This window comes from Acomys russatus, chromosome 7 (assembly GCF_903995435.1).
Source record: "Acomys russatus chromosome 7, mAcoRus1.1, whole genome shotgun sequence".
In the NCBI taxonomy this organism is placed as follows: domain Eukaryota; kingdom Metazoa; phylum Chordata; class Mammalia; order Rodentia; family Muridae; genus Acomys; species Acomys russatus.
The window spans coordinates 22,043,833-22,066,249 of NC_067143.1; the positions used below are offsets into that span (position 1 = coordinate 22,043,833).

Here is a 22,417-nt window from a genome sequence, read left to right on the forward strand (position 1 = left end):
GTTTCTAAGATTTCTCTATCTGTTGGAACAATACTGTGGTGTCTGCATGCAGACACAGCAGCATGTCTCTGTGGCTGACAGCATCCACATGTCCCTGCACCCTTTAATTCCAGGCAATCCAACCTCTAGGGAGAAAAGATTATATTCACGTTGCTTAAAGAAAACCAGGGGCCTTGGGGGTGGGGGTAGTAGAACAGCCCTTTGCCTTTTCAGTCCGTTCTGCTTTGTGGGAAGGTGTCATGGAAGGCAGCTGGATGCCAGAGATGGCCGAGGATGGACAGGCTCCCCAAGGAGTCTTCATCTTCTGGGTGTCCACGTAGAACCTCAAATCCTCCATCCCCAAAATTGCCTGCAGTTTAGCAAATCCCGTGCTTGCTTTCTTATGTATCAGCTCCGTATCATCTCCCTTAGCACACCCTTAAAATCCTGCCTGTTGCAGTTTCTGACATTAGCTTCAAAATGCCAGTGTTGTCAGTTTTTAAAAAATTGTCTTTAATTACTACATCTATTTCTTTCATGTGTGCATTTACCAGAAAGAAAGCTATCAAAGCAAACATACCTGTGGTGGTTGCATGCTCACATCCAGGCCCTCACTCCTGTCTCTCATGGCTCCTGGACCATGGATCACATCTTGCTTCAGTGAAAGAACCATGAGGGTGGGGAAGACCCAGGCAAAATGCAATCAGAGAATCCCTAACATTGCTCCTACCCATGACTTAAAAATCATGTCACAAAAATTACAGTGAGTTTCTATATCATTCTGAAAAGAGCAAATTGTCACCATTTTCTTAACAGAGAAACACATGCACAAAGAGAGAGACAGAGAGATGCGGGGACAGAGAGGGTGAGGGAGAGGGAGAGAGAAAGAGAGAGATATGTGGGTACAGAGAGAGACAGAGAGAGAGACAGAGACAGAGAGATGCGGGGACAGAGAGATACAGAGGCAGAGAGAGGGGGGAGAGAGAGAGAAAGAAAGAGGAGGGAAGAGAGGAAGAGAGAGAGAGCTACAGAGGCAGAGAGAGGAAGAGAGAGAGAGGGAGAGAGAGAGAGCTACAGAGGCAGAGAGAAAGAGACAGAGGCAGAGAGAGACAGAGGCAGAGAGAAAGAGACAGAGACAGAGAGAGACAGAGACAGAGAGATGCAGGGATAGAGAGCTACAGAGGCAGAGAGGGGGAGAGAAGAAGAGAGATATGATGGGGACAGAGAGATACAGAAGCAGAGAAAAAGAGAGAGAAACAGAGACAGAGAGACAGAGATATGCAGGAACAGAGAGATATAGAGGGAGAGAGAGAGAGAGAGAGAGAGAGAGAGAGAGAGAGAGAGAGAGAGAGAGAGAGAGAGAAAGAAAGAGAGTTTCCTCACAGATGTCTTCTATAGAATCCAAGCTTTAGATGAGAGGCTAGCCATAATTCATGGCTTGTTAATAAATCTACACAAACACACCAGGATGTGGATGTTTTATTAAGGGGCTCTTGGGCCAAAGAGATGGGTAAAAGCAGGTGCAAGGGAGACGCCATGCTGGTCACCACTGTCCTTGTTAATCTCCTACTACTCTCTGTGGCCACATCCTGTGTCCACCTCCTCAACCCCACTGAGTAAATCTCAGAGAGAGCTTCAAATAACACAAAGGAAATGCTATTCATGAGAACTTCGAGCAGGTAAAAGAAATTAGTTGTAAAATGCTTGGCTTTGCTTTACTGTGTGGGCTCTAGTGCCTGAGTGATTTACGGGGCAGAAGGCTTGATCCCGCGCTCTGTTTTGGGAGCAGCAAGCATGCCATCTGTGGCACTCTGTGCTCTCTCGGGGGCTGTGTCTCCTTGCAGTGGTGTTTCTTACCACATAAGAGATCAGGAAATCCCAAAAAGAGCAGCTCTGGGCACATTCTCTTCTTGTGACTCCACAGCCCATGGGCTCGCTATTGTTCTAACAACCAGTATGCACATCTGTTCTGACGTGAGCCTGCAAACATGGCTACATCATTCAGGGACATGGAACTGGCTGTCCTCTGTCATTTAGCCGTGTCTGACCCATCCTCCACCGGGGACCAGCTTCAGTAGCACCATTGACTAATGTCAGAACTGAGGCTATCAGACAACTGCCTAGGTAATGCTTGCACAGTCATCTCTAATACACCTGAAAAAGAAAAAAACATTTCTTGTTGACTTATGTAAGTATGTAATGGCATGAAGGATATACAGGAACTCCAGGCCTTTGAGATGACCCCAGGAAGAGGGGATGAGGTGGAAAGAAGGCTCCATGTAACTTCAGTAGACCTGAGCAAACAGTTCCCTTCCTTATGCTAGTTCAGTGGTGTGTGTATGTGTGTGTGTGTGTGTATTTGTGTGTACATGAGCATTTGGAGTACTCTGTACCCCCACATCTGTGATACAGTGAGGGCAGTGGACTGGGCAGGGGAGAAGTTGCAACAAAGGCTCCAGCCGACCCTACAAAAAGTGCTATAGCTAAGCGGCCCCTCAGAGGTATCCCCTTTGAGCCAAACCTATCGTTGGGATGGCACTGAGTGCGCGCTGCCTTCTGCAGTGGAGCCTGACTCTGGATCAGCTGGCTTTCTGCAGCTCAGGATAGCACAAGGCCGTGAGCCTCCCAGCATGGGGATATAATAGAACCTCCCCTCAGAGGGGTTCTGGGCAACGTAACCATATGACCTGTGCCTTCCCCGGGGAAACCTGGTACCAGTCCCAAGAGCATTTCATTTCTCTCTACCAGGCATCTCAAGAATCAGAGTGCTTGGAGTCCCGAGCACTTCTGCTGGGTGGAATCTTTCAGTTTTTCAATCTCCCTTTTGTTGTTGAGGTTGTGTGCTTTCCTTATGGAGTTAAGGTGAGGACAAAATGCTATGTGTGAACTCTCTATGGCAGACTTTGTGGCCTGGTAGTGGTATAGGTATGGGGCATTCAGCCAGATGTGCCATTCGGTCTCAATTCCAGTTATTCTGCCTGTGCTGCCTTTTCTCTCAGGCTGTTTCTCCTTTCCTGCGTATGTGTTCACACATGCATGCATGCAGAGGTATTCCTGTGTGAAGGAGACAGGATCCCATGTGGAGGCCAGCTGTCAACCTCTGGACTCCTTCTCCAGGCTCCGCTTGCCTTAGGTTTTGTTGCTGTTGTTGTTTCTGAGAAAATCAGTGGATGCTTTATTACTTCTGGGCTGTAGGCTCAAGAGCTGTTAGTGAGTGGTGTGAGTCTACTTCCTCCTCCTCTCCGCTGTCGGCCTCTGCCTGCACTGGGTGGCCCTGGCTCTGTGGATGGCCGCCTTGGACTGTCAAGGCAATGCTTGTTCTTGCTGCTGATGGTGCTGAGGGTGGCCCTCGTGTTCTTGTTAGTAGAGCTCTTTAAATAGGAAGTTTCTGGCTTTTGATGGTTCGATCTTTGCTTTAGGATCTTCATGAGCCCATAAATGCTTTGCCATTGACCATGGGCTCCATACCTACAGTCCTTTGACCAATTAGCCTGCTGTAGCTCAGGCTTTGAGATCAGCAGGCTCAGTTGTGTACTCAGTTATCCCTCAGGAACAGGTCCCGTGGCTGTCACTACTTATGCAGATGTGGCAGTAGCTCCTGGTGCTAGGGCCACCAGAAACACCCTTTTCTTTTCACTTCTTTATTCTTTTTTGGGAACAGGGTCTCTCTTTGCCCTGGCACTCACGTGTTTGGCTCTCTCTTTGGACTACGGGTCTCACACCAATCTTGTTAGGCTGGCTGGCAAGCAAACTTGTCTCTGCCTCCCCAGTTAGGCTTAAAGTGAGCTCTGAGCATTGACCTCAGAGCTTTGCACTTCCAGGGCAAGCGCTTTGCTGACTGAGCCATCTCTCCTCAGCCCTTCCTTATTTTTTCTCGATGTGTGGGGAATAGCTTTCTGAGCCCCAGCCTCCAGCAGTCATGGAGTCACTGTATCAAGGTCTCTAATGAGAAAACCTGCTTCTTCCTGGGCAGCAGGATAGGAAGGAGGTGAAGAGGCAGCAGCACTCATGTCCTAGGGAGCTGGGGAGGAGTCAGGCCTGCCATTGCCAGGAGGCTTCCGGGAGGCATGAAAAAGCAGGTGTAGGGGATGGGAGATGTGGGGCCTTTGCCTTCTCTGCTCCTTCTCAGTCACATGGAGGCAAAGCGTCCCTGTCCCCAGCTGCCACGGAACAGCTTTGCATTGGGCAGGGTCTCCCTACGCAGTAGGGCTGACTTCAGCTCAGGAGGCTTGACACTAGTCCAGAGCCACTAGCCATTTGAGAGCAGGCAGTCCCTTATTATGTGGCTCACCCTGCCTGTCGGAAGGTGCCTACCATATGTGAGCATCACCTAGTTGTGGAAACCTGAACTGTGTCCAGTTGTTGTCACATGTCCACTGGGGCAGTTGTCCTCATGTGTATCATGACCCACGTGTGCCTGAGCCCTCGACGTTCCCTCTTTCTGCAGGCTGGGTTTGTGTGCCTTCTTTTCCAAGTATAAACATGGATGCCTCCAGGGCTTTGTTTTTATTGTGTGTTTATTTATTCCTACCTCTTATGCTGTTATTATTTGTTTTATTTATGTAATTATAATTAAATTTAATTTTATAAGCATACATGCATTTCATCACCCCAAACCAAATTTCATGTTGTTATTTACTTTGTGTTGCAAGCAATTGTTTTCTAAAATGATCTTTAAAAGAGAATACTAATGTCCTTGACTTACCTAGGGACAACCACATCCACGCTCTGCACTCCTTCAGGCTGATGCATATACTAATCTCTTACCATCTTTTCTGCTTGTCTTTTTCCCCAGGAAATACTCATTTGTTTTAAGTATAAGCCTTTTGATCGTTGATTCTTACAGATTCTCTTTATATGAAATGACTTATTTTCTTCCTTGGTTTAAGAACATTTTCTTTGCTGAATTAAGGGCGGCATTGAAGTCTTGTCTTCTCTACTTCCCCTTCCCTCTCTTCTCTCCTCCTCCTCCTCCTCCCACACCCTCTTCAGACAAGTTTCTCTATAGTACTCTGGCTTGTATGTTGTCTGTAAGAAGTCTGCTGGATTCTTATCACTGTTATTTTACATACTGTATCCTTTTCCTGTGGCTTTGGTTTATTTTTTTAAGCTTCTTTAAACGCATGGATTCATAAATTTATTCAAATTTAGGTTTCAAAATATTTTCCCTGAAGTGCTGAGGAGCAAGTCCAGAGCTTTGTGTTTCTGGACAGGTGCTCCATCAGCAAGCTACATCCCTAGCACTCAGGCAGGTGCTCCAGCAGCAAGCTACCTCCCAGCCTCAGGCACGTGCTCCAGCAGCAAGCTACATCCCCAGCCCTCAGGCAGGTGCTCCAGCAGCAAGCTACATCCCCAGCCCTCAGGCAGGTGCTCCATCAGCCAGCTACATCCCTAGCCCTCAGACAGGTGCTCCAGCAGCAAGCTACACCCCAGCCTCAGGCAGGTGCTCCATCAGCAAGCTACATCCCTAGCCCTCAGGCAGGTGCTCCAGCAGCAAGCTACATCCCAGCCTCAGACAGGTGCTCCATCAGCAAGCTACATCCCCAGCCCTCAGGCAGGTGCTCCAGCAGCAAGCTACACCCCAGCCTCAGGCAGGTGCTCCATCAGCAAGCTACATCCCCAGCCCTCAGGCAGGTGCTCCAGCAGCAAGCTACATCCCAGCCTCAGACAGGTGCTCCAGCAGCAAGCTACATCCCAGCCTCAGACAGGTGCTCCAGCAGCAAGCTACATCCCTAGCCCTCAGACAGGTGCTCCAGCAGCAAGCTACACCCCAGCCTCAGACAGGTGCTCCATCAGCAAGCTACATCCCAGCCTCAGGCAGGTGCTCCATCAGCAAGCTACATCCCAGCCTCAGACAGGTGCTCCATCAGCAAGCTACATCCCAGCCTCAGACAGGTGCTCCAGCAGCAAGCTACACCCCAGCCTCAGACAGGTGCTCCAGCAGCAAGCTACACCCCAGCCTCAGGCAGGTGCTCCATCAGCAAGCTACATCCCTAGCCCTCAGGCAGGTGCTCTAGCAGCAAGCTACATCCCTAGCCCTCAGGTTTTTCTATCATCCTTCCTTCCTCCTCTCCCTCCTTCTCCTGTAACTTCATATATATCATATATATGTATATATATGACCTATTTGCTTTATGCATTTGCATGTATGTCTGTGTACCATGTGCATGTGCCTGTGTGAGAAGAGGTCAGAGGGCATTAGATCCTCTGAAATTACAATTATACACAGTTGTGGCTGTCACCTGGGTGCTGAGAATTGAACCCAGGTCCTCTGCAAGAACAACAACTCCTGTTAACTGCTAAGCCATCTCTCCAGATTGTACAATGACTATTTTAACACCATTTTTCTTCAAAATCTATATTTTAGACCTGTTTCTGTTAACTGTATTTCTCCCTGGGTATGTACCAGATCTCCACATTTACAACTTTTGTGATTTTTTTTTTTAACTCAAGACTAGCCATTTGAAAATTTTAATTGTTGAATGCTAGATTTTTTTTTTTTTTTTTTTTTTTTTTGTATTCACTGTGATCTTTTCAAGACTTAAATGCTAATAAGGTGAGGACAGAGCAGCCTTCAGTCTATGGCTGCTAAGTAGAATGCACAAGGACCAGGAGTTCTCACTGTAGCTAATAAAAAGACATCTAGTGAACTCCAACCTCTCATCTCAGTGGCCCTCTGTGCAGTGGGGCTGAATGCATTAATAATAAATGCAGAGTCAGTATTGCATTAGGGACAGAAATCCATGCACTTTCCCTCGGAAGCATTTAGCTAAGAGCAGGCTCCATTTGAATTCTCCGTTGTGCTCTCCCTGTGTCTTCTGTTGTTTCCTGTCTATCTGTCTGTTGTATGAGTCTGAATCTATGACTACTTGAGTGTTTGAGAGTCTTGAGAATCTGTCCATGTGTGTTTGTGTGTGTGTGTCTCTGTTGTCTGTGGTGTGCATGCACGTGTGTGTGTGTGTGTGTGTGTGTGTGTGTGTGTGTGTGTTGGTCTGTCCCTAACAAAGGATGCTCCCTCTTTTTTTGAACAGCTCAGGAAGCATCACATGGGGAAGGGATGAAGGTTGCTAAGGTTGCTTTACAGATTTTGCGTATGTATGTATGTATGTATGTATGTATGTATGTATGTATGTATGTATGGATGTTTTTTGTTTTTTGTTTGTTTGTTTGTTTGTTTGTTTGTTTTGTGACAGGGTCTCTCTATGTAGCCCTGGCTGTCCTGGAACTGGCTTTGTAGACCAGACTGGCCTTGAACTCACAGAGATTTGACTGCCTCTGTCTCCTGAGTGCTGGGATTAAAGATATGTGTCACCACACTCGGCCACTCTACAGAATTTTTAAAAACAGACTTTTACAAGAGATTAACTGACTCCAACTGACCCAGGCAACAAACACTATCCATCAATATTCAAATGCTGTTTCCAGTAGATAGACTTTATAAGGCTGCTTTCTGCTTCTCTGCTGTTTCCAGCAAATGCTTATCATAGCACACATACAAACACGCATGCACTACAATTCTCAGTACCCTTGTGGCAGCTCACAACTGTGCATGACTCCAGTTCCAGAGGACCTGATGTCCTCTGACCTCCCTCTGTACCAGGCACATGCACATGGTGCACAGACATACATGCAGGCAAAATGCTCATGTGTATTGAATCAGGGACATGGAAGAGTGCATCTTAATACTACAGATAGGCACCAGCTTAGATTGTATGGGAAATTCAAGGCACATAAGGTTGGTTCTTACATCGTTCCCTTAAAGGCAGGTTAAACAAAGAGGCCGAATGCAGAGTAGGATGGCCGCCTTAAGTCTCGTGTGACCACAAGGTGCATTACGAACTCAGTTGTGAGTTACTAACTCTGTGCTGTGCTTGTTAGAAACTGGATCTAAGAAGGCAATAGTAGAACTCGCCTTCATTTTCCTTCTCTCAAACTCACTCTGAGTTGCTTTCTGGGCCAAATCGAAAAAGTATTGTTTGATAATGCCTATCTAGTTTTTCTAGTTGTTTAATCTGGCAGGGCAATCCATCCACTATGGCCAGAAGCAGAAGTCGCCCAAGGTGCTGTGACTTCTAATTAACACTTCCCTGGATACTCCCAGAGGCTGCCTGTTTGTTCCCAGCGAAGTATAATTGTTCAGTAGATCCTTCTTTGTTTCTGATTTGTCCCTCGAGGGTGATGCTACCCAATAAACATAGATTATAAGCTACATGTACATTTTATTCTAACTATGCTTACAAGTGATAAGAAGGAGAAGGTGGTTCACTACATCTAAAGCCCTTGCCCAGCAAGTGTGAAGACCAGACTTTAGATTCCCAGAACCAACACAAAAGCCAGGCAGGCATGGAGACTGCCTGCAATCCCAGCTTACAGGAAGCAGAAACAGGCCACTTCCATAACAAGCTGGCCGGCCAGACTAGACAACCCACAAGCTCTGGGCTCAACTCAGAAGCCTGTGTGAATAATAAGATGGAAATCCAAAGGGAAAGACACCTGATACCAACTTCAGGTCTCCACATACAGATGCACACATGCATTTTTGCACCTGGCATGAATATATGTGGCTATAGTCACATGAGGGCACATACATACAGGCGTGCAAACCACACGCATAGCTACACATGCAAAAACTTACATTAAAGACGCGAGAAAATAACAACAGGCACAATTAACTCTCTCCCTAAGCTCCTGCCGCCATGGCTGCCATTTCTCATCTTGTTTGCAGTCCTGTGCAGAGCAAGGCAGCCCCAGCTGCCACTCAGAAACCCCCTTTCTCTCTGGGGCCATTCTCCTCATGCTTCTCTTGGCCTGTACTTCCATTCGGCTCTTCTATTAAAATATTTTTTATTAATTTATTCATATTACATCTAAATTGTTATCCCATCCCTTGTATCCTCCCATTCCTCCCTCCCTCCCACTTTCCCCTTACTCCCCTCCCCTATGACTGTGACTGAGGGGGACCTCCTCCACCTGTATGTGCTCATAGGGTTTCAAGTCTCTTCTTGGTAGCCTGCTATCCTTCCTCTGAGTGCCACCAGGACACTTTGGCATGAAAAATCCATTCGACTCTTGTCCAGGTCTTCCCAGCTCCCTTCCCTCCCTTCCCTCACTGAGGGCTGTGGGAACAGCACTGGGGTTGGTGAAGTCACTTTCTTCCTCCAATTCTAGAAAATGGCCTTGGCGACTCTGCAGTTCCTTTGTGGGAGGGAGGGGCTAGTTGGAACGAGGGGACCGAAGTTGTTCTTCAGTTCCCACAGGCCTTATTTAAATCACCTTCTGTACCTAAGCTGTTACTCCCTGCCCCCAAAGATGTATTTCCATATGTCCCTGATGAGTAAGGCTTCAGCAAGCAGTGTGAAACCGCATGGCATGCCCTCAGTGGCCACCGTGGTGGTGTCCTGCACCAATCTCAATCCAAGGCAAATGGTGTTTACTACACCCCCTAAGGTATGCTGTGGAGCCTCCCCGTCTGAAGACCTTCCATTTTATACAGAGCCTAGAGGTGTGCTCCATTTTTGAGATCTAACCCAAGACAAAATCAGGCAGATCTGTTGGCTGGTTTTCTGATGACTCGTGTGCCGATGTTGCTCACTTCTGGATGTATTTGTGCCATTAATGCACACTGAGCTGGGATTGAGGTCTTTTGTTTTTCACAGTCTAGTCACGTTGCCTACTAGTGAGTTGTATTGTGTTGGCCACTTGAAGGTTAATAAATTTTCTTGTAGTAAGCTCTGTTTTGCTTGATCAAGTTATCATTTGAGCCTTTCGTGCTCATTTGTGAGGACCTTCCAAGGAATTCAAGGGAGCTTATGGAAAAGGCACTGCCATCTCACCAGCTCTGTCACTGTCACTCAATCTACCTACCTGCAGTTTTTTTTTTTTTCTTGTAGGACTGAAAACTGAACTCAGGGCTTCCTGCATGCTAGATGGGTGCTTTACCACTGAGCTACAGCCCCTGACAGTCTATTCATGTGTTTTATGTATTCATACAAGAACAATATAGAATAAGGCATGCTGCTCATACCGTGAAGATTCTAGAATTTCACAATAACTGGCTGTGTGGACTACAATGCACTAGGTCAGCTTGTTAAACTCTGACAAAAACCAGGCCAGTCAAATCAACAAGACAAACGAGGTAGGCCCCCAAAACTGGAAGCCCTGGCAGTCCGTCTCCCCTCTTAGCGAAAGTGAGTCTGATTCACACCGCAGTGAGATCCACTAGAATGAACAGAGAGAACACTGCTGTCTCTCTCTTCCATCACTGAGGGGCACCATGGACGTATTTCCATTACTGGGTCTCCTTCCTACAACCAGAGCCATTTGTATGCCAGACCTTTGTAATGCCAGGCAACTCTGCTTCAGCAGCTCCCCCAGTCTGGAAGCTTGGACGAAAGCAGCACTTTTGTGCTCCAGAGGAGTTTTCTGCTAACAATGATGAGACTCTCTGAATGCAAACAGCACAAAACCTAGAAACAGATGTAAATGAGCGGAAAAAAAGAGTGAAAGCGGCATCCATTTCAGAAAAGGACTATTGTTATTTCTTTTTGAGACAGTCATACCCTACACTAAGCTAGCCTGAACCTCACTCTGTAGCCAAGGCTAGCCTTGAACTCCCTATGTGGCCCCAGACTGGTCACACACTGTAAACACACTGATCTTGCTGCCTCAGTTTACTGAGCCCTGGGATTATAGGTATGAGCCACTGTGACTAGCTTCTTAATTATTTTTAGAACCATTTACTATAATGTGAAGTATACTTATAATTTTATATTGCCTTTGTGGACTGGACAGTTAACCGAGAAATGTAAGGACTAAGAAAATCAAGATAACTTGAAATCAAAGAAACTCAGAAGGACCCTGGTGAGCCTTGGCTTCAACATTTTCTTTCCATGGAGAAAAACCATCTAGAGAGGATTTATGATTTAGCAAACAACTGTCCTAGCCAAATTAGGGTCTGTGGCCATCACCCTCACTGCTGCCCAAAGACCGTTAGGATTACAGCACCCCAGGGCTCAGCAGTAGCCCTGTGGCTGAGCATCTGTGGAGCTCCCAGAACCACAGATGATTTGTCTACACATTCAACATTGAGAAGCATTGGTGTAGAAAATTCCACATCACCAAAAAGAAAATGTCCATTTGTGGCCAGGGTTGAAAGAACCCAATTTAAATTTGGTGCAGTGTCAGCAAGGAGAAATACGAAAAGCAAAAATGTAACAGTCTTTTTCCTGTGACCTTGTCCACTTGGATAATGAGAATTAATATAACAAAAAGGGAGGTATTTTGCTAGTAGCTTAGAAAAATTGAACTCTTTGACTGAATGTGCTTTTTTTTTTAATACAGTGAAAGCTAAAAGTTTGCTTTTAAAATAGCATAAAATGCTTATTATAGTGTTCTTTGTTTCACTGCCAAGTGCGGCTTGAGACGTGGAGTCATTCACAAAGCAGTGGGACACTATGAGTCACTCACAGCCTCCTGGGCTCCTGACGTTACTGCAAAGCCCCAGATTCCTGAGCACTGAGCTTAGTTCCAGGGCTTCAAAAGCACAGCTACAGTTTTATTGAAGCTGTGGCTGCAGATGTCATTCCCTGCGAGTGAGGAAGTCCTGTGGGCAGAGATGACTCATTTGCTGGAGTTAGTATTGTATCTATTACATTAATGTGTAGGGGTATGTGTGTGTGTGTGTGTGTGTGTGTGTGTGTGTGTGTGTGTGTGTGTGTGTTTTCCTCTTCAAGTTTGTTTGGTTTGGTTTTCTTGCAGATGTGTTTGAGGAATACAGATCAGTTCTTGACCAATAGACATGTACACATGTACATCAAGTACAATTAATAACATATATTCTTGAATCAAAATGTACTAAAAATTATACCAAAGATTAAATATGAGTTTAACCCAGCGAGGAGCGGCGAAGAAGCTTGGATATTTAGGAATAACTGACAGATACGGCTCTGTCCATGCACTGTGCCGTGTGGTGGTTAATGTGTCATATGAGGAGCAATGGAAGGCAACGGTGTGTGAGTCTATCCTCTGTTGCTATAACAAGTACCCAAGTTTGGGTTCTTGATAAAGAAAAGAGGTTTATTTAGCTTATGATTTTCAAGCTGAAAAATCTAAGACCAGACACTCTGAGGACCCCCACCTTCCAAAGGCCAGGCTTCTCAAAGGTCCCAGGACCTCTCACCAGCTGTGTACTAAGAAGTGGCTTTCAGCACATGAGCTCATGAGGACTCACCACAGCTAATCCATAACAAGTGGGGATATTTAGTTGAAAGAGGAATTAACTATCTTTAGCTACTTTTTAAAAATGTTTGAAAGAAGTGTACTTCCTGCCCCCAGTAGCCCAAAGGGGTGAAACTTGAAAAAAAAAAAAAACCCCAGTAGAAACTGCAAGGAAAGGAAATTCAGCATAGTGTTAAAGAAAGAGAGAAAGAAAGAAAGACAAAGCAGGCACTCATGTCTGGAGACCTGCAGGCAGGTGTGGACACATCTTCTGCTCAGGTTATCATAAAGAGCACAGAAGCTTCAGAGCTAAGGGAACATGCATAGAGCATACAGACTTCTTGCTGGCTTGTCTCACAGGGTACCCACCAAGATGACCAACACCAACAGAGGTACTTTATTCTCCATCCTATCCCCACCATAAAACACACTAAGAGGCCCAGGAGCAGGGCGGCTCAACTGTGCTTCTCCCCCGAAGCCCCTCCCACACTTGAGAGTTCTTTCTTACTTTTCCTTAATGAAACTACACTCATTATATTTTTTCCTAATCTGTATTTCCTTATTCCTCTTGGGAATAAGTCATCAAACTTAGAAGGCACTGGCCTCAGTGACTTTGATGGCCACTGAGTTTCTAGGACCCTAATGCCCCTGCATCCCACCCACCCCCATCTCCTTGAGTTTAGCCAACCAAGAGCCGAGAAAGCATCCATTACCCTCAAAACTCCACACTGGATCAGAAGGTCACTAGAAACAGGTGCCTCCTCCGTCCTGTCCCTGATAAGTCCGTGATACCTTGTGTGGTGCTTCCCTGTGACTTGCTATTGAACATGGGGCGTCTTTGCATATGCACTGTTCCCTCTTTCTGAAATGCTCTTTGCTTCCCCATCACTGCTACTCCCACTGAAAGTTCAGGTCACACTCAGAGCCAATCACATCAGTGCTAGCCACTCCCACCTGCCCACCAAGCACAGTCCTTGCTGTCTGTAGGGAATATTGTTGGCCACAGAGCCTCTGGCCTCTGGATCAATGTTATAAGGGAGACTTCCTCATAGAAGAAAATGGACCAAGGTTTCTTTGTGTTGAAACAGCTTCATTCAGCCTTACAGTGAGAGCCTAAGACAGTATCTACCAACCTCACCCAAGGTACCTGAAAATGATGTGTACTGGGCAAACAGGGGCAAACTGAGGTGAGATGGACTCACCCAAAGCAGGAAGAAGTGAGCAGAGTGACTCTAGGTGCCCCAGGTGCTGGCAGTATCAGCTCTCAGGCAGAGCTACCCACCAAGGCACTAGAGACTAGGGGCCAAATGACTCAGCATCATCTCCACCCGCCATGGCTCCCGGGTTGGGGGTTTCTGGATTAGAATAGCTTCCAATGATGGCCATTCTGCCAAGGCTCCATAGGGAACAAAGCATTTCCTATTCCTTTTTGAAAGTGGGCTGGTAGACTGGGGTTGTCAAATCATGATTTGTCTGGCCCTAGAGGAATGCAGGCATGTTACTTCTGAATTTTCTTTATTCAGAAACCTTGCCAACAACAGCAGCCCTGCTCCTCTGAGATGGGAAAGTGGCACTGTCCAGCAGGAACTGTCTGCAGTGTGTGTCCCAAGTCTGCTGCCAAAGTCTGCAGATCAGTAGGTGTCGAGGGACACATGCAGCTGGGCCTCGGCTCAGCTGACTGCTGCGCCACTCGCTCCAAGGCCACAGGGCCAGTTCTGAAGCTGGAACGTGGCCACAGAGAGCTGAGACAGGTTGGAAGTAACTGAGACAATTTCTGGAAAGCTGATGATTGCAAGGGCCTGGCTGAGCACAGCACACTGGAGAACAGGGTCTCTTGCAACAGGAGGACGTTGGAGGATTTGCTCTGTGCAGCTGAGGGAGTTCTGGTGCCATTTGCTGAAAGATGGAAGATCAGATGAGAACACAAGAACTTGATGAGATAGTTGGACAGCTGAGAGACTAGCTAGCTTGAATATTTGAGTCTGAAGCCTAGGGGACAGGTCCCTGTTATGGATATGAATATATAAGTCATCTACACTTAAATGGCGAAGTATTGTCAGGGTATAGATTCATTTCTTTACTTACTTGGTCACTGAACAAGTGACCATATGCCTGCTAAGGACATGATGGAATCATTCAGGAGAACACAGCAAAGGAAGATCGTTTATTGCTGTGTGTTCTGACTCTTCCTGTCCCGTGCTTCCCCTCACCTTCAGAAGAGGTGTGCACTCTTGAGGCCGTGTTTTTGTGTCATGACTATGCTTGGCTGTAGGCCCAGACTTTTAAGACTCTTTAAGACTTTCCCTAAGTGGCATTATCTGGTATATAGAACGCTACACCTGTCCTGTGATGGTCTCGTCATTATTCATATTAATACGCTTCCTCGTGGCCGTGGCTGTGGGCATCTCAGCTGGAGTTGCCAGGCAAGCTTATTGGATGCTGCCGAAGGATGCTTTTGGAGGCTTGTGTGTGAGGTGTGTTTGAGTTTCTCCTTCCTTCTTCCTTGTCACACCTTGCTTTTGACCAGACATTTCCGTGGTTGCCAGTTTGATTAAGTGAGGTTTCATGTCCTTGTGTTGGTTACAGTTCCCCCGTGAGTACCTTGTGCAGTGCGTCAGTCTGTGGTGCCGCGCCTTCTCTGCGCTGCTGCTCACGTCCCTTGCTCTCCTGTTAGGGTTGAGTTTTTCATTCTCAATGGTACATGTGGAGTCTATGGATTTTTTGTTTTTGTTTTGTTTTGTTTTGTTTTGTTTTTTGTAAAAAATTTTGAATACTAATATTTAAAATAAACTTTACCAATTAAAATTTAAAACAAAGCTTCTGGACTTAATCCTGTTGAGCCAAGGTATTCTCCTGTCGTAAATCCCAGGAAATTTGATTGTTTTGTTCCAAACATTTCTCTGCTCAGGTAGGGATGAGCGAGTTTTAGCATAGGATCCACAGGAGGCATAGCATGGCCATTTGAGAGGACTGGATTCCAAGCGCTAATCTCCACAGCAAATCATATTTACTTAGTGAAGTCATTCCAAACCCATCACCAGCTGGTGGCCACCAGAGTGTAGTGTGTTTTTATGGATCTGAAGGGAGTGACAGAAACTCTGGGTCTTTTGTTTCGTTAGTTTTAGAAAAAGGAAGGAAGGAAGGAAGGAAGGAGGGAGGGAAGGAAGGAAGAAAGGAAGGAAAATTGGAAAATCTAAAGCTCCCTAGTGTATCCTGGGCTGGGCTGTCACCAGGCTGTGACAGCAGGAAGTGTCTAAAATCTCCAGTATTTTTCAACTTTGAAAAATGAAAATACCATTTGGAATCTGTCTGACCCTAAAGATAACTCTTTGTTTGAAGTTTATTGGCAAAAGTCTCTAGGTCTTAGAAAAACAAAACAAAGTTTCAGGAATTAGAAAGAAATCAAATAACAGATTATAATGTGATAGCACAATAATTAAATTGTACTTAAATGAAAATTTGATTATAACTTCATTAGATTGTGTTCATAATTTAAGGAAATAAAAGTTTCTTACTCTATATTAGTGAGTTGGGGGCAGAATAAAAAGAAGCGTTTATATCTGCCCCTGAACCCAAAGAGAAAGCATCTTGTATGTGTGGACCAGCACAAAAGCTTCCTGTTTTTTCTTCTGCAAATAACAAATGATCACCAGATCATTCTTGAGGCCATGTCCACCCAAAGCTTAAAAACCTTAAAAATAACAAAACTGGAGCCCTTACTTGCAGATTTCCAGACTTACCACAGGCATACACCTAAGAAGGCAAGCATGACACTGCATGAAGCAGGTGCACATGTCGGTGACATGAGAGAGCACAGAGGTCACTTACCCTGGACAGACCGTTCTGCTACTGAGCCAAAGAGGCACTCAACAGGAAAGAGCGGTTTCTTCAACAAGTAGTTATGGGCAGTTGGATGCTCACATGCCAAAGAATGAAACTTGACTCTCAGGTCTCACACTGAGCTAGTCTTTAGATGTGTTCATCTTTATGCCTTGCTTCTAGAACATGCCGTGTAAGGACCACTTTTTGTTTTGAGAGGCCTTAAGCCAGAAGGTCAGATTTAGGCTTTTTGCTCTCTGCTATGTATGGGATATTCTGACACTGGCCTTGGGTTTCCTTCATAGTCACTATGATTTCAAGTCTGTCCTCTGAACGCACGCCTTCTCTGTCCACATGATCTGCTCAGATAAGTGCATTTGTCGGGGCTTGTTCTGTTTAGTGATGTGAGGACTGCAGAGCTCAGCTGACAAAGGCACAATTAGTTCTCACCTCACACTTGTCCTGAGCGTTTTGTGGACACAAAGGGGTTTGTTGACATGTAATTCCTTAAAAGACCTGGCAAAACTGATATTTATTGATATTCATCCATCTCTAATTGTGGAATAAATATTAATAGCTTGTTCTAGAACAGCAGTTCTCAGCCGTTAGGTCTTGACCCATTTGGAGGTCAGAGGACCCTTTTACAGGGGCCGCACATCAGATATCCCACATAGTGCATATTTACATCATGATCCACAAAAGTAGCAAAATTATAGTTGTGAAGTAGTGGAAAAAATAATTGTATGCTTAGGGCACATCACAACATGAGGATTGCAGCATCCGGAAGGTGTAGAAAAAGTGTTCTAGAGGAACCAGGCAGGTTTTGGAGAAAAGGTTAGCTGAATGCTAGAAAGCTGTTTGCTAATTCTAGAAGCAGGTGATGTCAAATGGTAGGAATATTAACAGTCTCTGGCGGGGACTGCCCAACCTTAGGGTGGGGGCTGGCGGTGAGGAGCACACGCCCCCGTATGCCTTGGTGAGCGTACGGCCCATGCAGAGTTTGCAGAGCCCTGTGGCTGCTGAAGCACAGAGCCACCCTGTACTCTTCAAAGGTTTGGATCCTTCTGTATTTGCTACATTTTCTTGGGTCTTTAGTGAGTTGTGGAAGGTCCAGGGCCAACAATCTGCACGAGCCAAGTTCTAGTGGCCCAGAAGCAGAACCTGGCATTTGGGTTGGAATACAGCAAGTGAGAAATATGGTAAAATAAATGGAGTTGGTTGTGCCAAGACTGCTGTATGTACAAGGCAAGTGTTGACGCTGAAAGCATACAGGTAGTGTTCTAGAGAGCACTGTTCTTTGCCACGTGTGTACACTCCTGCAATCCCTAGACAAAAGAATTTGGGTTCCTATTTCTATTAGGTATTTTAATTGCTGGAAAGATTTTTAGTTGTGTTTTCTTTCCTAGAATATAGATTGTGTTACTTACGTTTTTCTAACTCCAGCTCACTAGAGAATTTCATTTGTCTAGCATCTCTTAGCTAGTGTCTGTCATAATGGTGCCTATTACTAATGGTAAATCATTAATAAGTTAACAAATCTTGCCCTAAATCTTGACCATAGTGTGTGTTGTGTTGCTTATTTGTGTGTATGTGTATTCTCTCTCTCTCTCTCTCTCTCTCTCTCTCTCTCTCTCTCTCTCTCTCTCTCTCTCTCTCTCCTCTCTCTCTCTCTCTCTCTCTTTCTCTGTGAGAAAAACCTCCACTGTCCATCTTCACCTCCCATATTGTTTGAGACGAGGTCTCCCATAATTACCCAGCCAGGCTGGCCAGCCCACATGCTTCTGGGGACTCTCATGTCTCCCCTCCCTTCTTGCTATAGCAACATAGCAATAGCAGACTAGTTGGCATCTCTCTCTCTAGCTTTTTGTAGGATCTGAGGTTCCAAACTCAGACCATGAGGCTTGTGCAGCCAGTGCTTTAGCCACTGAGTCATCTCTCCAACCCCTGAGCATCTTTTGGGGTGTTTGGTTGTTTGGTTTTTGAGACAGGCTCTTGTTATGTAGCCTTGGCTGGCCTGGAGCTTGCTCTATAGACCAGGCTGGCCTTGAACTCATAGGATCTACCTGCCTCTGCCTCCTAAGTGCTAGAATTAAAGATGTGTTCCACCACACCCAGATGAATGCCCATTTTAATTGAAATATAATGAACATGTCAGTGTTTGTCTAGCCTAATAAAATCATTTATTTGGGGATGATTTTTATTATTTTAAAATTTACGCCTAAAGGCCAACCCTGATGGTACCAAAGTCAAGGTCAGAATGGAGGGATGAGGAGATAGCCAACTCTCAGCCAGGGGGTGGGGAAAGCTGGATCTTTCAGAACTGAGTCACAGGCCTCCTGGGTCTGCTGTCTCCTGGTGTTTACACCACCTAGCTCTGTCCAGCAGGGGACTGTAGAGCACCATGTTTAGCCTGTGTAGCTCCTCGCTGTATGGCGGCTTTGTCAAAGTCACCTACCTGCCCCAAGCCTCCTGTACTCACCGGTGTTATATTCCTGACTGTTAAGTAAAGAGGATGTTTTGTAAGTCCAGTGATCGTGATGGAGAATCTTACTGTCCATACTGACTGCTCGGTTCAATCTGTCTCTTGGGAAGCCCGTTAGCTGTCAGCACTGCTAGGTATAGTAAAGATGTTACATGTAAAATGAAAGAGAAAATAAAGTGATGTTTTGTTAATATTTGAATAACACACTTTTGAATATATATTACCAGATCTTGTCAGCATACGACCTAGCAGAGTCTTATCGGCAGGAACTCCTAGGACTCCTGTCTGGGCTCTGACTCATTATCAGAGCTAGCAGGTCTTAATTCTACCAGACACACGGTCTTTACTAGCCTTGGCTCAATTCCTAGGTAATAGAACCCCTCAAAACATACTTTTAAACAACAACACAATGGCCTAGCTGTCATAAAATGAAAGGCATTTCCAACAACTTTGTACACTTATGTGTGAAATGTGTGTGGCTATGCCAGAAAGCATAACATATTCATACACTTGCATGGATGGGAAGGCTGTAAGCACAACTGACACAGGTGTGTGTTTGGTGGCTCAGATGTCCCTGGCAGTTTTGTCATTAGTAACCTGTCTTCAGGAATTTAAAGTTCTGGACAAAATAGAATGTAATCTTTTGGTTACATGTACAGTTGCATTTCTGGGAAATTCAGAATATAGCTATCTGTCCCTCCATATCTGCAGATCTTGAAAGAGACAGCTTCCCTTCCATGTTGCTGTTGCTGCTTCTTCCTCCTCTTGCTCCTCCTTCTCCTTCTTTTATGCTGAGTTTAGGAAAGACACTGTGGATTGGCCAAGCACATGACCTGAGGTAATATCAGGCACTGGAGTTACAAAATTCTTTTGTTTTACTAAATTATACAGTATTTTATTTTTCACACTGAGGCCTGATAGACAGACACTCCACCCTCCTTTCCAGGGGCAGTGTCAGTCTAGGAGATTTCTGTGCAGGATTACTGTAAGAAGCTAGGAGAAGAAACAGAACCTCAGTTAAGAATTGTCCTCAAAGAAGCTTTTTATTATATAGTGAAAGTAGAAAGCACTCTAATTATTGACAGTAAAAATGTCCTGACAACTAAATGCCTACAGACTAATACTTTACTTGGAAAAAACATTATTTCCTTTCAGTTTTATATGGTTTTTTCCCCTTCATGTGTGAATATATTTTTAATCAAATCCACCTCTCACTCCCTCTTTCATCTTCTCTCAGGCTGCTTCCCTATATTCCCTTCCCAAACTCATGTCCTCTGTCTGTAAGTCTGTCTGTCAGTTAGTCTATCTGCTTGCCTGCCTGTCTTCCTGCCTACCCACCTATCCATCCATGCATCCATCCATGTATCCATCCATCCATCCATCCATCCAAAGCCCACTGAGTTGATTCGTGTTGTTCATATACACATGGGTATAGGCAGAGCTGTCCACTGTACCATGGGCAACTACCAAGGACCCTGTGGCTAAGGAAAACTGACTTTCTTCCTTGGCAGCCACCTACTAGTTAGAGCTTCTCAACTAAGTGTGGGGCCTTCTGAGCCCCACTGCCCATCCATGCCAGAATGCTGACTAGACTAGTCATGAGCAGGTCTTATGCAGGCAACCACAGCTGCTCAGAGCTCATATGTGCAATGCCTGTTATGTCTGTAAGACTCATGTCTTTCACCTGAGTCTTTCTGTACCCTCTTCTGTGATGTTCCCTGGGCCCTGGGGAGAGGGGACGTGATATAGATAGGCTGTTTAGGGGGGCATTCTGAAGCCACTTGCTGTCCGCATTTTGATCATTTATGGTTTTCTAAGTGAACCTCCATCCACTGCAAAAAGAAGCTTCTCTGCTAGGGTGTGTGAGCTGACTGGCCTTTGCAGATAAGGATAACCATTTAGAAGACAGTTGGCTGCTCTGTCAACTTAGCAAGGTGCCAGTAGTAGGCTCTGCCCTCTAGCCATGCATCCCCAGCAAGGTTTACAGTGCCAGGCATGTGTTCCTTCTGGTTGAACGGCTTTAAATTCAATCAGATAGCTTAGGCCACTCTTGTACCAATGGGCACCTGGAATCTTGCCAGATGAGTACTATTGAAGTTCATAGAGGTCACAGCTGGGCAACGCTGCTGCTGTCTTTCTCCCCCCTGCAGCCTGCCCAGCATCTTGACATGCTAGGACCATGAAAGCTGCCCTTCCAGCAGGAAGCCTCCGGATCAGTGCCAGCTTGACTTTTGCAAATCCTGTGACTGAAGTGTCTATTGCCTTCAACAATAGGCTCTTACCTACAAGTTCTGTGGACAACTAAGTACAATGCTAATAGCCTCTATTGTTTTGTGGTCTTTGGGCGCCCCCAATAACTCAAAGGGAAATAGTCCACACCAAGGACTAGGCTTTTTGTTTAATGTTTGATTTTTACAGAAAAATATTCAAATAGTATTAATAAAATGGACACTTTAAAATTACATTCATGTATGCAGGGGCATGTAGCATTGTAGGCATGCATGAGTCAGAGGACAACTTGTGGGAGTCAGTTCTCTCGTGCTAGCATATAGGGCCTGGGCATCAAACTCAGGTCTCCAGACTGCTGAGCTATTTTACCAGCCTGAGGTTGAGTTTGGATGTGTGTAGGGGGAGCGGTACCCATGGGAGCCAGAAGAGAGCATCATATTCTCTGGAGCCGGCATTATAGATTGCTGTGAGTCATCATGTGGGTGGTGGGAACTGAACCTTGGTCCTCTGCAAGAGAGATACATATTCTAAATGACTGAGCTCACACTCTGGGCCCCAGATTTCAGTCTTTAAAGTCTATTTCTGACTTGTGCTGTGGTGTGCCTCTGTGGTATGTGGCATTTGGGTTCTTTAATGGGAGCCAGCTTTCTAACCTAGACCCACATGCGTGCACGTTCATGGACTACTATTAGAATGTTGTCACTCACAGCCCATTCTTTCCTTTATCCAGAATATACAGGATGTGAGAAGTGATGATGAAGAGGAAGAAGAGGAGGAGGAAGAGGAGGAAGAGGAGGAGGAAGAGGAGGAGGAAGAGGAAGAGGGCACCAAAGGCAAAAAGACAAACTATTTGAAGAATGGCCTTGGAACCAACAGGCATCTCATTCCCAACGGTCAGCATGGCCGTTAGCTTGACAGCATGCTGCCAAGACACTGGGAAGCCCGACCGCTCCTCCATCCACTGCTGTGAGCCCACAGAGACCCCAGCCTGCCCTTTATTTTATTTTAGATGGAGTCTCCTATGTCACCCAAGCTGGCCTGCGACTCAGTCTCCCTGCCTTGTGATGACATGTTAAAAAGTGGGTTCCCATGGATTTCCCAGCAGCTAAGCTGAACGCAGAGAGTTCAGCCATCTCCCCAGGCAGGTGCCGGTTCTCCTTGTTTCCTCCTTACAGATTTTGAAGCAGTTGACTTTCTCAGGAGCTCCTTTTGTTTGAACTCTCTTACCTTCCCACCTCGTGCATGTTCAGGGTGGTTTGATGAATGTCCAGCAAACCCACTTTCTCCAGGTGTTTGGCCACACTAGTGCCTCATTTTTCCAAAACTGTTTGAAGGGGCCAGTGGGCAGTTGCCGAGCCAAAGGAGAGGCCAGGCCTCCAGGGCTCACGAGCCACCAGGGGTGGCCGAGCTGCTTCTCTCTACAGTGTTTCTGATGGCATCTGGTCTACTACCTCACAGAATTAGGGTACGGATTGTAAGATAATAGAAGGGGGTGTCTGTGTCTCCTGCAGGTGTTAGTGACCCTCTTTGTACTGATTCCAGCTTTGACAAACAAGACAACCCTGGCTGAACTTGGTGTGAGAGCCCTCATCTTAAAAATGGCTCTTAATGTATAAGATACCTGGAGGTCCAAAACCTGGAAACCTGTTTCTGTTTGGATTGGTAGCCCTCTGATAATTCTTAGGAACGATT

At 45.8% G+C, this 22,417-nt stretch overlaps 1 protein-coding gene across 1 annotated transcript in view; it reads left to right on the forward strand.

Moving 5' to 3' along the window:
- Cers3 (ceramide synthase 3) overlaps nucleotides 1–21,732 on the forward strand; it is a 64,824-nt gene extending 43,092 nt beyond the window's left edge. Inside the window, exon 10 of the mRNA XM_051148699.1 lies at nucleotides 21,456–21,732. Within this exon, the coding sequence (XP_051004656.1) occupies nucleotides 21,456–21,635 (180 nt within the window). The 3' untranslated portion in view covers nucleotides 21,636–21,732. The remainder of the gene's footprint in view (nucleotides 1–21,455) is intronic.
- The last annotated feature ends 685 nt before the right edge of the window (nucleotides 21,733–22,417 follow it).